General features: G+C 38.6%; 1 protein-coding gene across 3 annotated transcripts in view; it reads right to left on the reverse strand.

Moving 5' to 3' along the window:
• Positions 1–17,852, reverse strand: part of FNDC3B (fibronectin type III domain containing 3B) — a 339,261-nt gene that overhangs the window by 148,820 nt on the left and 172,589 nt on the right. For all 3 annotated transcript variants that reach the window (XM_064585312.1, XM_045869995.3, XM_045870000.3), the window contains exon 4: positions 5,736–5,812. In XM_064585312.1, coding sequence (XP_064441382.1) covers positions 5,736–5,812 — 77 coding nt within the window. The remainder of the gene's footprint in view (positions 1–5,735; positions 5,813–17,852) is intronic.

The following is a 17,852-nucleotide window of genomic DNA, read 5'->3' on the forward strand; positions in this document are numbered from 1 at the left end:
ACTTTTTCTTTTCATATGCTTAAATCTTTTGGTCTACATAAGGTTTTCCCGTACAGTTGAAAAATGTTTCATAAATTACTATGGAAGCATGGAAAATAAAACTCAAGGCATCTGCTTAAGAAATTTTTACATAGAAATTATTCATAAAGTTAATGATGAGGTTAAAAAAACTGAGGAACATCATGGCCAGTATACAGTGAAAGGAAAAATTTGCTTCAAACTGTGCAATCTCAGTATGTATTTAGGAAGGCAAAGTCTGCCAAACTTGCATTGAAATTGTTCTAGCAGTCCTCATAATAGTATCTACCACTTCCTGAATGCCCACTGTGGACTACATACCTCACATAACATTTCTCTTAATCCTTACCTCTACCGTATCACGTAGGCATTCGCATATGTGCCGAAAATAATTTGTCAAAGTTACACAGAAAGTAGCCATGGTGAGATTTGGCGGAATTTGAAGGCAGGCCTCTTCAAGTAATATCCATATTCTTCCAGGCTATAGTACTCGCCCTTACCCCAGAGTTTCAACCCTAATCACATTCACAATTGTTTTTACCGAATGGAAATAATGCTGATGAGAGTGACAGGACTAAATGCTCTCTTATCTAAGTCTAGTTTCTTATAGTTGAAAAAAAAAAAAAAAAAAAAAACTTAGCCTCTATTTTCTCTTAAGTTGAAAAAGTCAGGTTACTTTTTCCTCAGACCTCTCTCAGCCTCTCACCAAAAAGTAAAGCACAAAATACACACATACTGTAACACATAAAAACCTGCAATATCAGAGACTACAGAGTTGAAATGACAAGACTCCATGGCTCTCCTATTCTACCCCAAATCCACACTCTCTTTAGGTTCATGGGTTCAGTCCTTCTCAACATCCCCCCTTCCAAAATAAAAATTAAAAAAAAAATTAAAAAAACCCACAGATTGTGCAGAGCAGAGCTGTCTTTAACACTAGATGTTTACCTTTCTGTAAGATGATATGTTCATTACTGACGTTTGTATTTCATCAATCTGATCAATTTATCTTTAAAGCACTTTCAGCTACTAAATTATGTCATGAATGCTATAATCAAGAATTTCTCCACTGACTCAGATTAGAGTTACTAATGTAACATCTTGAATCATTCACCCGCCTCCCTCTTCAGCTTTCTTCCAATCACGGACCATCTTGTATGTAAGCGGCTGGTATTTTAGCACTGGAAATGCACAAGCAGGCACAATCCACATTTGCACTGGCAGAAGGTAATGTAACATAAAGCAGATATATACATCAAGGCAGGCTCCAATGTGGACTCCGAAATCACATCACAGAGGGAAACAGGCCATGAGCTCAGAAATGCCTAGGTTGCAATCCTGCTTCTACTCGGGACCTCAGCTTCCTCACATGTGAAGTAAAGCGAGCATTTAGCACAGTGCACACCATACACAGTAGTTACCACCACAATCACCAGCCTCACCACCACAGGCGGGCCCGTAATAAAGAATTGGGACTAGTCACCATCTTCCCCTCTCCCTCTCTTTTATAAAAGCTTTACTGAGATATAATTTACATACCATAAAATCTATCTTTTTAAAATATCTCATTCAGTGGTTTCTAGTATATTCACAGAATTGAATGACCAGCACCACTGTTTTAAGTTCCAGAACAGTCTCATCACCCCCAAGGAAGTACCATACCCATTAGCAGTCACTCCCTAATACTCACTCCCCCAGCCCCTGGCAACAACTAATCTATTTTCAGTGTCTGTGGATTTGCCCCTGCCTGACATTATAAATGGGATGATACTGTGTCTGGCCTCCTTCACTTAGCATAGTATTTTCCAGGTTCATCCACATTTGAGCATTAATCAGTACTTCCTTTTTATGGCTGAATAATATTCCACTGTATGCATATGTCACATCATGTTTATTCATTCATAAAGCCGATGGACATTCGGGTTGTTTCCATTTGGGGGCTACAATGAATAATCCGGTTATGAACACCTCAGAGTTTTTGTGCTTTAACATATGTTTTCCTTCCTCCTGACTATACCCTAGGAGTGGAATAGCTAAGTCATGTGGTAACTCTGTTAAACTATTTGAGCAAATGCTTTGTTTTCCAAAGCAGCTGTACCATTTTATATCACCACATGCAGTATATAACAGTTCCAATTTTTCCACATCCTTGCCAACACTTGTTATTATCGATTTTTTTAAACTACAGCCATCCTAGCATGTGTTAAGTATACTTCATTGTGGTTTTGATTTGCATTTTCCTGATGGTTAACAATGTTCAGCGTCTTTTCATGTGCTAACTGGCAATTTATACAACTTCTTTGTAGAAATGTCTCTTCTGATCCTTTGCCCATTTTTAAAATGGGTTGTCTTTCTATTCTTGAGTTTTAAGATTTCTTTATATATTCTGGATACTAGTCCCTTCTGAACTGTATGACCTGCACATATTTTCTCCCATTCTTTCAATTCCCTTTTCACTTTGTTGATGGTGTCAAAAAGTTTTGATTGAAGCACATAAAATTTTAATTTGGATGACATTAAATTGACCTATTTTTTTTCTTTTGCTGCTCATGCCTTTAGTGTCACATCTAAGAGTCAATTGCCTAATCCAAGGTTATGAAATTTTACTTCTAGTTATACAGTTTTAGCTCTTACACTATGTCTATACCCCATTTTAAGTTAATTTTTGTATATTCATATGGAGTAGAGATCCAACTTCATTTATTCTGCATTTGTATATCCTGTTGTCCCACACCATTTGCTGAAGAGACTAATTCTTTCCTCTTCTGCACTGTCTTGTCATTCCTCTCTCTTAAATCCACATTCAGAGAATTTCACTCTTATTAGATACACATCCCTCTGATCTTACTACTTTTCCAACTATCAGGTATTTTGTTCTCCACTTGAACCTCCAAATCTTCGAAGCAAATCTATGCTATATTCACTTTATGTCAGCTTGGCCTGTCGCTTACATTTAAAAACATTTATCAAGTACCTACTATTATGCACCAGGCAGTATTCTAGATTCTCAAGATATAATACCAACGAGGCACTAAGCGTTCTTGAGGATGGTTATAAAATTGTATTGTACCTCATGCTGGAGATGGAAACAAAGCACCAAAGATGCTGAAAAAAACAGAACTACCATTTCTGTGTTGGAGGTTCTTGAAAGGGTCACACTGAGGGGGGCCATCTGAATGAGAAGAATGCACTGTTAGACAAAGAGCTCTAGAGTATTCCAAGAAGAGGGAAATAATGGGCACAAAAGTATGTAGTTGAGAAAAGGCCAGATATATCCAAGGGATAGAAGCTTAAGGTGGTAACAATGTAGGCCAACAGGAAAAGGTGACCCTCGAAAAGAGAGCAAAGTTAACTATTAAAAATCCATCCACCACACTAGAGAACTTGAACTCTGCTTTGATGCGACGTACACCCAACTCTAGATCTGAACGAGGGAGTCACATATATTTGAGGGAAAGAACTGTGGGGATACAAAGCAGAATTGATATGCATAGGGACAGACTAGTGTTGGGCACTTCTCAAATACGTCCAGCTGGGAGGGGAGAGAGAGAGAGAGAGAGAGAGTGTGTGTGTGTGTGTGTGTGTGTGTGTGTGACTCTCCCCACAACTCCATGACAACACGTACTTTGCTTCTTAGATCTCTTGATGATAACAGGTCTCCTAAGACATTTTGCACTTGGTTCCACCCTCCTCGTTTCTTTGAAGGATACATGCCATGAGCTTTGAAAAGATGTTGTACAAGCATTCTACCAGTTTTTCAATTTTCTTCCATATTAATAATCCGTTTTACTCAGACACTTCACTGTCGGATATCATTAAAGAGATAGTGCTACCACTGAAGGTCATTTAACTCTGGGCCCATCCTCCAATCCAGGAGCCCATCTAAATGAAGTTGAAGACATGCCTTACAGACGGCTTTTTTCTCTTTCTCCACTCAGAATCCAAATTATTCCATTTCTACTCTTCTTCCAATATCCTCTAGTATTTTCTGCCACAATTCTCAGTGGAGAAAGTGCTTCGCTATGTTTCCATCATCGGTCTTACAAAAGTGAGTTTACAGCTCTGCTATTAACCCTTCTACTTGGATTTTCTATAGAAGTTTTTATAGAATCAGAAATATACCCCAGAATAAGCTTCTCTATTCTTCCTAGGACTCCCAATAAATGTTTTGCGATTAGTGCAACCCTAGCATCACCACCAGCAAGAAAAAGCCCACTGCAGCCTCTCTTCACTCAAATGCCCCAACTTTCTAACTGCTATTCCTTAAATGCACCGTTAGTATAAAAGGAGGTGCTATTTCTGCTCTCACAATTGTGAGAACTGTACTCGGTTCAATGTAATGAAACACTTCCTCAAAATGAGCAGGAGACATAATGGCATTCTACATTTCTTGTTCTTTTCTGTTAACTGACTGGTGACATGAACATGATCCATCATCACGTGTCCTGGCTGGAAGGGCCTGCTCTGCACCTTTCCTCCTCCCAGTGATTCTTATTTACAAAGACTTGTGTAAAACAAGTCATTTATTTGCAACACTGGGGAGACTGGCCAACATTTTGACTACTCAAAAAAAAAAACAGGTCAAATTGGCTCACGTAAAAGTAAGGATGGAAAAAATGAAATTACAGTGGCTGCACTATGGCTCAGACAGTGAAGAAATGGCTAAGTTTTAACATCACAGGAGGATAAATTTGATTCCTGCCTGTGCTTTAGCAATTTTCCGATGCAGCTGCCAATTTTTTTTTCACCCTAGCAAAATCATTAAAAACTGAAAATTATAGATTTTTAAACCACTTCAAAAGCGGACAGAGGGATGGAGAAAGAATAGAAAGGAAAAAACTCCAGAAGGATAATCCAAAAAATGTTAATGCAATGATTATCTTCTGTGGGCAGTAATATAATTTTTTCTCTATTCTGTCTTTCTGATTTTTTTCTAAGGAGAATAGAATGCTCTTATAATCACAACAAAAGAATAAAATGGGCAGAGAGGAAAAAAAAAAAAAAAAGCAAGCAATTAGGCACTTGGAAAGGAAGCTGTCCAGGGAGAGGGGCAGGGAGTGCTCATCCTGCACTGAGCACAGGACAAAATGAAAGTAACATACAGACATCCACATTCCAGGACCCTGAACACTGTAAATCTTGTCTAGTTTATCCTTTAACACTTTTTTTTAATCCCTCCGGCGTACCCCTGAAATTGCTTTTACCTTTTTAATTGCTATTGCTGTTTTCTTAAGAAAAAAGTCAAATTTCAGAGAATTTAAGTATAAACAGCCAAGTTCTCATATCATACTCAGCAATTCACGAAGCCCAAGTGCAGCCACAATACAGAGAAATGGGACTCCGATAATAAAGGGCCGTCCCTATTTGCTTTAACAGTGTCTCTTTTGGTATTTTTACCAATTAAGTCTACAAATCCTTTTTTTTTTTCCCAGCAAACTGTGGTACAGATGGAAGGAAATGTCTATGGCACAACCAAGTGTGAACACACCTTGGCTGAAGACTGCCTGATAGCCCTCCTGTGCTTCTCTCCCCCTGGCTCTCTGGCAAGTCAAGAAGCAAGACTTGGGAAGGACCATGTGGCACTACCAAAATGATGACAACTCTCACATTACCCTAACTCAATTAATCTTGGAATAAATTTTTGAAGCCTCAGCATATATTCTCTTGGAACAACAACAGTGCCCATAATGAGTGGAGAAACCCGCCCGGTGGTTTACCTGTGATATATAACCTGGAGGCACATGGATGGGAGGAATGGATCCATTGGGTGACATCATGGGAACTTCAGCAGGTCCTATGAGAGACAAGAGTTAGATATTAACCGTTGAAGACATACACATTATTCAAAATAATTATTGGTATTTTTAAAATTAATGTATTATCAAAAATGAAGAGAATTACTTTGACTATTTTCTCTTCAATTAATTGGTACATCATGCCTAAGAGTTGAAATCATGGATGAAAAAGAATTCTCCAGCTGTATAAGTCAAGGGTAAAAAAAAACAAAACCAAAACAAACAAACAAAAAAACAAAACAACACAAAACTATGAGCATCTTTATAAATATTTAATGATTCCCAAAGCCTCAAGTTCCATAAACCAAGGCTGCTTGGTTAAGAGTCACCTAACAAAGTAGGGCAAAATGGTTGGGGTTTTTTTTGCCTTTAAAGGAATGTATTATTAATAAATGACTAAACAAATAAATGTTTAAATATGTCCATCTCCTCTGGTTTAAAAAGCTCCTATATACCTTGGGTTTATAATTTTCATTTTCACTTCAATTATCATTTTTAATAAGTTACTATAACATACCAATTATTTCAAACAGAAGAAACCTTTAAAATATTCCAAATGAATTTGGTATGCGTCTTCTAAGGCAGGGGGAAAAATAGATCATAATTTTCAAACTAGGCATAATTAGGAAGACTCGTGTCAAATTTACCTGGATTATTTCAAAGTAAAGCATTCAATTAACAAGGTGTCAGTTTCAAAATATTAAGTTCAATAAATGTTAATCACATGTCTACAGCAAACAAAGAATAGCAAGGCAACACTCAGTTACCTAAGACATAGTTTGAGTTAATATTTAATTACAAAGAAACTGATCATCATAACATTAAAATCAACTCCTAAAACCCTTCCAATGATCCTATGATTAAATGGTTTCCCTAGAAGTGCAAGAAGCTCACGGTCACTGGGTTTCAGTTTGGTACCTGGCTCCCCTAGTTAGCAACCCCTGCCCCAATGTCAATCCAAAGCTGTGTTTCTAGTCTGGGATGCGACTTCCTGGCTCCAAGTGCCTTGTGTTGTTTATTTGCTTTCTCCTAATGTGTGTTGTGCTGCCGGCAATTAAAATTGTTTGGCTGTAACAAAAACCAAGAAAAACACAACACTTTCCTTGGCAAAAGAAGACAGATCCCTCCACCCATAAAAACAACCCATAAAAACAACACGTATATTGCTGCATTTACATTGTCAGCATAAGGCACCTTCCACCTCGGAGTACAATTCAGTGTTCTAATACGTCGCAGGAGAGGACCAGTGCGGGGTATAGAGGGACAAGGATACTGGGTGCCTATCAGTAGGTCTTCAAGTACAGGGGGAAAAAAAACAGGGGCAGGGCAGAAAAGATGCTAATATTCCTGTAAAACTCCATATGACCAGAGTTCACTCCAACTCCATGGACAATATACCAAGACAGCTAAACCGTCTGATAGGCTCTAACACGTACAAAACCACAGCAGTCGCTCACAGGCTCACACACTGGTAATCAATTAAAGCAGACGACAACAATAGCATGAGAGGGGGTAACTGCATGACCCCATTCCATTTTGAAGTAGGATTTAAACTGATACATCCACCAGCCACTGAAGGCACTTTCCAAATCATCTTCCAAATCCATCCTTCTCGTCAGCTTCAGCATTTTGGCCATAGCCATCAAGACATTAGGTATTTACTAAATATTTTTACTTGATTTGACCCACCTACCAAAAAAAAAATCACAGGCAAGTATGTCAGCCTTAGCCTGAGCACTCTCTGTGAAACCCGAGGGTCAATGCACTCAGCTCTGTAAGCAAGCGTCAAAACCATGGCTTCTGCCTGGGTTTCAGCCCCTCGCTCACTATCCATGCTGGTTGTGTGACCTCAGACCATTCAGTTAGACTTTCTGAGCCTCGGTTCCCAACAGGCGCACATGAGAATAACAATTCTTACCTCTCCAAATTGGGTTTAAGTTCAATAATCCATGCAAAGGTGCTTAGAGCACTGCACAGCACAATAATCGCTCATCAAAATGTTAATGATCTTTGCAATTTTTTTTCATTTTATTCATAACTTTTTGCTTTTTCTTGTTTGTTACAATTACATGGAGTACAATTTTTTTTTTTTTTTTAATAGTTCATGTTCCTGTAACCCATAAAAACAACACGTATATTCTTTGGACAATACTGACCTAAGAGGCAAACCTTGCTCGTGGGATAAACGCAGTACAGACTATGAACAGAAATGCTACCATCTCCATAAAGTATTGCTTTTTAATCACCGAAATATATACCAGGCAAACAGTCTCTTAACCCCAGGCATGACCCCTAAAACTGTTAAAGTCATTTGTATAAAATGCTTTAAAGCATGTAGGACAAGTAAGTGATTTACAGCCAGAAAATGTTTTCTTCCTGGCCTTGATTTCAAATGTAGCCAAATGACTTTAACATGCTTGTTTCCCCTTCCTCTTGTCACTGTCATCAAACCCTATCAAAGGGAGTTGTGAAATATACAGTGATGGCTCCCGAAACTCAACTGTGCCTTGGAATCCTAAGTTCCTCTCCCTTCTGAAATAAACCACTGCACTCACAGGCATTTAGGAGTGCAAAAGCTAGCAAAATGAAATCCATTCACAATGGTGCTATGAGAAGTTACCCTTCCTCTAAATACTTCCCAATCAGTGAGTTTACTGCCTCTGCTCAACTGTTTGTGTTTGAGAAGCTCCTGATCTTATTACAACCCTTCCCTAATTAAAACAAACTTCTCTTCCTAAACTTCTAGGGCTACTAGGTTTCTTTTGATTTTTTAATCAATACCCTTTAATCAACACACAAGACTTAAATGATAAGACTCTTAGAATATGGTGAAAATGCTCTCTTCGTGTTCAAACTAACACTGGATATATGAGGCGGGGAAGCCACATTATTTTCTCAAACAAGCCAACCTCCTCTCTGACTTTACTGGGAAATCATTGAACTATTAAACATTTTTGGGGGGAAAAAAACACCTTTAAACCTCTGAGGTATTTGGAACCCCCTTTAATTAAACACTCGTGTTACATATAGGTAGGTCTACACAGATATATGTATACATAGATTAAATAATTTGAAAACAAAAGTAAATAAACATATAATTCCAAACTATAGTCAGATTTCTTTTTTTGAGAAAGTAATTAAGAAGCAAGCTCAGCTAGAGACCACATGAACTCTTCCATAGACAGATGAAAAATGTCACATGCATGATTTTTAGAATGGAAGTAGAATGTTTGCTAAGAGCCAAGTAACTCCATGAAAAAAATGCCTTGAGAAATTTCATCAATTTCAGGTTTTAGCCTATGACTTCAAATGTCAAGAATTCCTTTTTTTCACTGAACAAGATGTGAGACACAAACAAGAACTATGACTTTACAGTCATTAAAAAATTTAACTGCAATATACAAGTACATGGTCTAACATCCTAAAAGTCCACTAGCATTTGTTAATGAATTGATTTTTCATTTGCTTATAGCAAACCTTGAACAAGAAAAGGTTGGAGAGCAGTTTAGTCAATGAACAGTAATTCCTGCAAAGACGCTAGGACTTTACTCCCACATCAAAGAGACTGAGGGAAGCCCAGCAGTGTTGTATTATTAGGACCACACATGTCCGTGGAGAGCTTCTGAGCCCCTGCCAGGGCTGTGAGTGAGGACATTCTGCTTCACTCTGGGCTTCCTCCTGCTACCAGTGACCCCCAGAGCTCACACACGTAGATAATCCATGCTCTGATACTAAACTCAGAATATTCACCTATTCTGGGGGTAAGGTTAACTGGATTGACTTGAGGTGAGTGTACAAAGGAGGGTCAGAAATCTGAAAGTGGTGGAAAATTGGAATATAGGGTATAAATTACCATTTAAACTAGCTTTAGAAAAAGACCAGCTATAAATAATTACACCACAATTTTATACAATTTTAAATGGTATTTTTAAAAGCTGAGTATTCACCAATAGGTAAACAAGTAGTGAATAAACGGAATGTATTATTAGTACATTTGTCTACAAACGGGGACTTACGTGTCCAAATGGCTATTTGTACAACAAAAGCCTTATTATAGCAATGGATCACATTCTTACCTTGATACTTAAATATTATCTTATTCAAAAAAGATGTAAAGGGGCTCAGATGACAACACTGCAAGATAAAAGAAACTGAGAAAAATAAAGCAAAGGCAAAATAATGATGTGACAAAAATCCAATAGACCCTATAAAAAGTGACCATTTTGTCTTTCTAAACAGCCAAAAGAGACATTCTTGCCGGCACTAGCAGTCCTAAGCGTAAGTCCATAGCTAGCAGGTAAGCAGGTAATTTAGTGAAAGTAATTATCAGAACAAATGGTCTAAATAAAAGTTCCCTTGTGCTGTTTGCCATGGATCTAAGACTGAATATGAAATGTGAGGTTTTCTGATCAATCTGGTGAATAACTAATAATGAATCTCCAATTATTTATGGTGACTCAAGACATGTAGACAAGCTAAGAGACTGTGTAGGCACTTTGGGAAACTGACATTCTTCTTAATTTTTTTAAAATTATTCAACACTGACTCATCTCACAAGAGAGCTAAAAAGAATATAAAGAAATAAAGCAGGTCCTCAAAACACAGGTCCTGACCTCAAAGAAATTTAACATCTAGTGCAATGGTTCTTAAACTTTAGTATATACCAGAATCACCAGGAGGGTTTCTTAAAATCTGGACTGCTAAATTCTACTTCCTACAGTTTCAGAATCAGAAAGTCTGGGGCAGGTCCCAACTATTAGCATTTCTGGCAAGTTTTCAGGTGATATACTCGCTGCTGTCCAAAGGGTCACACTTTGATAACCTCTGACTTGGGGGGTTACAAGATGATAAGCATCCATCACTAACATCATACTCAATGAGTAAAGAAATCTTTCCCCCTAACATGAGGAACAAGACAAGAATGCTCACTTTCACCACCAATCGTCAATGGAACAACTGGGGGTGGGGGGGGGGGGGGAGGAGGAGGCATCCAAATTGTAAAGGAAGAAGTAAAACTATATCTACTCACAGATGACATAATCCTATATGTGGAAAATCCTACAGATTCCATTAAAAAAATTACTAGAGCCAATAAATGAATTCAGTAAATTTGCAGGGTACAACAGCAACACATGAGTCAAAAGAGTTTTTATACACCAGCAATGAACAATCTGAAAAGGAAATTTAAAAAGACCAATTCCATTTACTACAGCATCCACAAGAATACCTAGAAATAAATTTAATCAAGGGGTGGGTGTGTGAAAAACTTATACACTTAAACTACATTACTGAAATAAAATAAAGACCTAAATAAATGGAACTACAGAACACCTAAATAAAGACATGGGATAAAGACTGAATATTGTCAGGATGGCAGTACTACTCACAGTGACCAACAGCTGCAATGTAACTTCATCAAAATCCCACTGGTCTTTTTGGCAGAAATGGAAAAGTTGATCCTCAAAGTTATACAGAATTGCCAAATGCCCCAAACAGACAAAAAGAATGAAGTTGGGCCTCTACCTGACATCACATACAAAAATTAACTGAAAATGGATCAGAGACCTGAAGACCTAAAACCATAAAATTCTTAGAAGGAAACAGGGTACATTTCATGATACTGAATTTGATAATGGATTCTGAGATAATATCAAAAGCACAAGCAAAAAAGAAAAAGAAACAGAAACCTGGAATTCATCAAAATTAAAACCTTTTGTGTAGAAGATATTCTTTAGAAAATGAACACACAAACTACAGAATGAGGAAAAGTATTTACAAATCATGTATCTGAAAAGAGACCTGTATGCCAAATATATAAAGAATTCTTACAACACAACAAAAAAACCCAAACAACCCAGTTTAAAAATGGGCAAAAGGCTTGAACAGACATTTCACTGAAGAAGATGTACAGTCAACAAGCATGACATGTTGAATGTCATTAGTCATTATGGAAACACGTATCAAAACCACAGTGAGATGCCACTTCACACCCACTCCTATGGCTATTCTCAGAAAAATGGAAAATAAGTGTAGGGGAGGATGTGGAGAAATTGGAACTCTTATACATTGCTGGTAGGAATGTTAAATGGAACAGCCCCTCTGGAAAGCAGTTTGGTGCCTCCTCAAAAAGTTAAACATCAAATTACCATATGGCCCATCAATACAACTCCTAGGTATGTAACTAGAAGAATCAAAAACAGGGACTGAAATACATAAACACACATGTTCACAGCAGCACAACTGACAATAACCAAAAGATGGGAAGAGCCAAAATGTCCATTCAAGGACGAATGGATAAATAAAATATGATCTAACGCAATGAAATTATTACTCAGCCATAAAAAGAAATCAAATAGTGATACATGCTACGTGGACGAACCTTGAAAACATTATGTTAAGTAAAAGCCAGACACAAAAGATCACATATTGTATGATTCCATTTATATGAAATATACAGAATAAAAAAATCAAGAGAGACAGAACTTAGATTTGTGGTTTCCAAGGGCTGAGGGGTGGGAAGGATCTGGAGAGAAACTGGTTACGGGGTGCAGGGTTTCCTTCTGGGATGATGAAAATGCTTAAGAATAGAAGTAGTGATTGCACAACACTGTGAATTTACTAAATGCCAATGAATTAAAATAGTTAACTTGATGTTATGTGCATTTCACTTCATTTTGTTTTTTAGATGAGCATATTACAAAAAAAATGTAGGGGTGCCTGGGTGGCTCAGTTGGTTAAGAGTCTGCCTTTGACTCAGGTCGTGATCCTGGGATCCTGGGGTCCTGGGATCCAGTCCCCGGGTCAGGACTCCTTGCTCAGCAGGAGTCTGCTTCTCCCTCTGCCCCTCCCCCTGCTCATGCCCTCTCTCTCACTCGCTCCCTCTCAAAGAAATAAATAAAATCTTAAAAAAAAAAATGTAAGATAGGAAAACTGGAGTTACTAATAAACTACCAAAAAGCAATGGAGTATAAATCTCCTAGAGCACATCTTCATTCCTTATACATTTGTATTTGGGAGGATGCTATTTCGAGATGCTGTGCTCTGCAAAGACCAGAAGATACATTCTCTATCCTCAAAGGACCGACAATCTAATTACAGGGATCCAGACATATAAACAAATAAACACAAGGAGGCATTCAGGCACTGTCTAAATTCAGCAAAATTTTAAAAGACTGTCATTCCATGGACACGTTAGTAATTACAGAAATGAGCGTTTATAAGGCCCTTTGGATTTAGTAGAGTAGTTTAGTTGTTTCTAATTTTACTTTCCTTCAGGAGTAAGATTTGTTGTTCCTGAAAATGTTGCTGCGAAGTCATTTTCCCTCAAGGAGTAATTTTCATACAGAAGCCAGGTAGAGAGGGCACATTTCTGTGGCTCAGATAGGCTGGTCTCTCTGACCTGTAACTACTCCTTCCCGAAGGCATCCTGCCAGAGAGGAAATAGGCTGGGAAGAGCAGAATCTGAGCACTGCAAAGAACAAAAGCCGGGAAGCTGAGGAGGCCTGGGATTGAATGAAGCTCACCACTTTCTAGCACGACCTTGGGCAAGTTTCTTAAAATCTCTCTCATTAGCACTTTTATGACCTAAAGAAAAAGGGATGACCAGGGGCTATTTTCAACAGTTGTTCTGAGGACTGCAAGATGTAATGTATATAAAAATACCTAGCAGAGTGCCTGGTCAAATAATGGTATTTAAAAAACATTAACATTGTGCCACTAGAAGAAAAATACTGTATGAACAGAAAGATTAATAGTGTGCAATCATTTACCACAAAGACAAAAGAAGAATTACAGTCTCTCAAGTGAGCAAGTTAACTGTTTTGTTCTTGACATTTTTTCTTCTAAAAACATGTTCCCATCTTGTAGCTTGGAAACAGTATCCTCCATTTAAAAATGTAATGCATTCAAGATACACTAATTATGATTAGAAAATTAAGAACCAAATCTGAAAAGGAGAAGGAAGGATGCTTCCTGGTTATCTACTTCCCCATCCTAATCCCAGCTCTCTTTTTCCCAAATTACCTGTTATCTTTCCCTAATTTCTAGGAAACCTTAGAAAGTTCGGTGTGCCTAACTTTCAGATGTCCTGAGACAGCTCTAAATCAAACGATCAGCCCTTGTTTTCTGAAAGTCGATCCTGTACAGGTCTCTGACATTGGCTTTATGACAAGAATTTCGAGTCTGGCTCAGCCATTGTCCTTAAAAGTAGCAAGTAACCATAACAACAAGTTGCCTAATGACTAAACATTCCTGCTGAAATCTGCTTGAAGTCAACCACTATACCAAGAACCAAAACTGACTTACTGATAGAATTCATAAATAATGGGTCACCCCCTCTTATCTCTTAACCATTTCAACACACAAGGAGATGCCATGTTAGTTATCAAGTCTGTTTTGCCCATTTGAAATGCAAGTCTTTCCTTTCCAAATATTTCTCTTGGGACTTGCCTTGCTACTTAGCTGTTCTAAGGGCATCAGGAATTGGGAGAAAAGGGTTTAATTCTCACATGAAACTAAACTTCCTGAATCCCAATTTACTTAAATTTCAATAAAATTGAGCTATTTACCCAATCTACCTTATCAACTTGTTTTAAGGCTTAAATGTTAATAAAATTCATACAATTACTGTGTGATCAGAGTGCTCTACTTATACTAGTTAATATTTTATTGAATTCAATTCAATAAATCCTTATCATACGAGAGGCTATAAGGAATTAAAAGCCACAGAGAGGATTTTACAACAGCTACGTTAGCAATAAACTACTATATATAAATAAGCAGCAATTGCTTTCGTAGAGGCCAAGAGCTCTAGAGCTGGACAATAAAAATTATCCATGGGGTAGGTAAGGGAAGCATGCTGAAAACTCTCAGTGATGGGCAATGAAGAGGGAAGTAAGTTGGTGAATCCATTCACAACAGGCATGATGATCCGACAGCCTTAGAAAGAACTTGATTTAAATTCAGGGCTTCAGAAATACAAACTAAGATTGTCAAAGATACCAGGTGCTACAAGAGGCCGGTAATACAGCCCTCAACTCCTGATTTTAGAACTCCTGATTGCTGCTTTGTTCAGTTCAACAAACCTTTGCTGAACCCAATCTCGTTGCCAGACCCTGTGCAGGATGCCAAGGACACAGTGACATTGAAGAGAACAAGCATTTCTGTTCTTAATTATGGAGAGAATGGCATGCAGCATGAGTAATGCGCAGGTGCACCCAAATGCGTGGGGGAGGGGAAAACCCAGCTTTGTGTCCTGCTTTTGGCCCAAGGCTTCTGTGACAGACACTGTGGATCTCGGCATGGAGTCAGGCATAGAGCCCAGACATCTCAAGCAGCAGGACTATTTGGTGAAAATGTAGTCTAGCAATACAAATGATTAAAGAATTAGGTAGAAGGCCCATGAGGAATCCTTCAAGAAGTTGCTCTCTGGAAACAAAACAAAACAAAAAACAAACAGTGGGCTCACACTGATGCCAAGCAGGACCTCCCAAGGTCTTGGGGCCCAGCTTTCAAGTTTACCTTTACTGTCTTACCCAAATTCAGAACTGCCTTATCCAAATTCAGAATCTAATTTACCAGTCTACAAATGAAACCTATTCACTCTCACCCTGTTAGTTAAACTATCTAAATGAATACTAACATTCGGTCTGTCTTTGATTTTTAATGTCAGGTTTTAATGGCAGATAATCCATGGATTTGCTTATTTATACTTAAACCAGAACCTTATAAACTTCAAAGCTCTCAGGAAGGATACAAATGTAACTCAGTAACACCAAGAAAGGGCTTCGGATACTTTTTCTTAAAGTCTCTGCAAATATTAGCAGCAAAGTTAAAATAAAGGGATCAAAAAGGGCATTGAGCACTTTCTTTCAAAATCTTCTTCCCTGGGATATTTCCTATTTCGCCCATCATTCCCCACACAGAGTAAAGAGGACCATTTCACCCAACAGCTGGTATTCCGGCTAATAACACACTCTAGAGGAAGTCATCAGGAACATAGAGTCGAAAGAGCTGAGCATACCAGGGGAGCTCCTCAGACGGTCTCGTTGAGGATAACAATTTTCTAGAGCAGAGTATTTTACATTTCCTTCTAGGTCCTAAAAGAAAACACAAACTGCTGTTTTTAAAGCATTAAAGTCTGTTAATTTTGTAGGGGAAAGAATCAGAAAGATTGTTCATTAAAAGCTGATAGCCAGGGGCGCCTGGGTGGCTCAGTTGGTTAAGCGGCTGCCTTCGGCTCAGGTCATAATCCTGGAGTCCCTGGATCGAGTCCCGCATCGGGCTCCCTGCTCGGCAGGGAGCCTGCTTCTGCCTCTGACCCTCCCCGCCTCTCATGTGCTCTCTCTCTCTCTCATTCTCTCTGTCTCAAATAAATAAATAAAATTTTTAATAAAAAAAAAAAAAAGCTGATAGCCAGAAGTCCAGCAGGAATGGGGCAGAACGTTTTCACTGTGGCCCTGAGTATTTTTTAAAGGGGTTGTTGCCTTCCTTCTCTTGCCAGCTTTCTCTGTGGACGGGTTGTAAAGGGGAAGAGGGATGAATAAAACGATGTCCACTCTTCCTGCCCAGACCCCCACTCCCAGCCCATCTGGCTGGCCACAGGCCCTCTTGTCCCAGGAGGGATAAAGAAGAGCGAGCAGAATGCAGGACAACAAACAGTTACTTGCATAACAATTTTGGGAAGAACTGAGGGGGCAAATGTGTACTCTATTCTATCTCAGCTCCGCTTCACAATTCTAAGGTCATGTTCTAGAGGGGCAAAGTTTGCAAACAGTACCGAAATTATTAACCAGACAATATGTGATTGCATTCCTTGTAGCTGTTTGACATCATTCACCTTACAAAGAACATTACAAACATCACCCACCTGAAAGCTGAATTACAAATAATAACAATGTACAGCTCTTTACCAACATATCATTACTCAATATATTGAGGGGAATGCAATTATCCATTGTTCTAATGAGGTTTACAAAACAAACTAAAGAGGATCCCTTTTAACTACTCTCCAGGTTGGCTCCTCAGCTGCCCCCTGCAAGAGTGCTTGCCATAAAGGAAAGCCTCTGACAACATTCTAAAGGCACTGTATTGACAACATCCCACCATGGTTTACTAGCCTAGTTCTTTGAACTCATGCACCTCAAATCTCAAGGCAAGACAGGAATGTCTGAGATCCACAGAATAGAACTTTTTTTTTTTTTAAAGCACAGGTTATTATGGAAACGGGAAAAAAGGGAACTTCCTGTTTCATAAGACACCAATGACAGTTTACCCACCTGATGCCATTTTTCTCTCCAATCTAGGAGGCCACTCACTCAGTCACTCATAACCACCCAATGTCCAATTGGAAATGGTCCCTCGCAACCAAGACCGGCAATCTCCTGAAATTAACTTAATTTTACAAAAGTGTTTTGATTGCTAATAAAAATTCTCTAAATGGTCCAGTGGCTGGGACCTAATAATGGGTTTTGAAATGATGAGTTCAATTTATAGTTCTAGTCTCTGCCTTACCTAAACCACATAGAGAAAGCCAGGAAAGTCAATGAGAGTTCCTATAGACCAGCCATGTTTACACAGCCTGGTGCTTTTACTCTTTTGTTTGTATGGGAAAAACAAAGGGCAGGCTGAGGACTGACAGTAAACAACCACCACAAATAGGTTAGACTCTCTCATTTGAAGTCTGATCAAAGGAAGTCAGTAAACACCTCCGAGTAACTGTGGGAAGGCTGGGTCACCCTGCCAGCTATTTTCTCAGCGATAAAAATGTGCTGACATAGTTATTGCTTGAGGGGCAGCAGCCTGCTTTATGGCATAAATACTTTCTAGTCCTGGGACACTGGTTCCACAGAAACACTTTTACTGAACAGGCTGCAATTTCACTCTTAAATATCAACCCTCCCTTCACTAAGGGGACCTGAGACCAATGAAGATAAAGGGTCTAGGCTTAGGGAAAAGGTTATCAGGAAGGTCTCCTCACTGATTCACTGCCGTTTTTTTTCTAACCTGAAAAAGCAGCAGGCTTCTCAAGAGAATGGATAT

Source organism: Mirounga angustirostris, unplaced genomic scaffold (genome assembly GCF_029215605.1).
Source record: "Mirounga angustirostris isolate CCGP_5_RB_7025 unplaced genomic scaffold, mMirAng1.0.hap1 SCAF_1, whole genome shotgun sequence".
In the NCBI taxonomy this organism is placed as follows: domain Eukaryota; kingdom Metazoa; phylum Chordata; class Mammalia; order Carnivora; family Phocidae; genus Mirounga; species Mirounga angustirostris.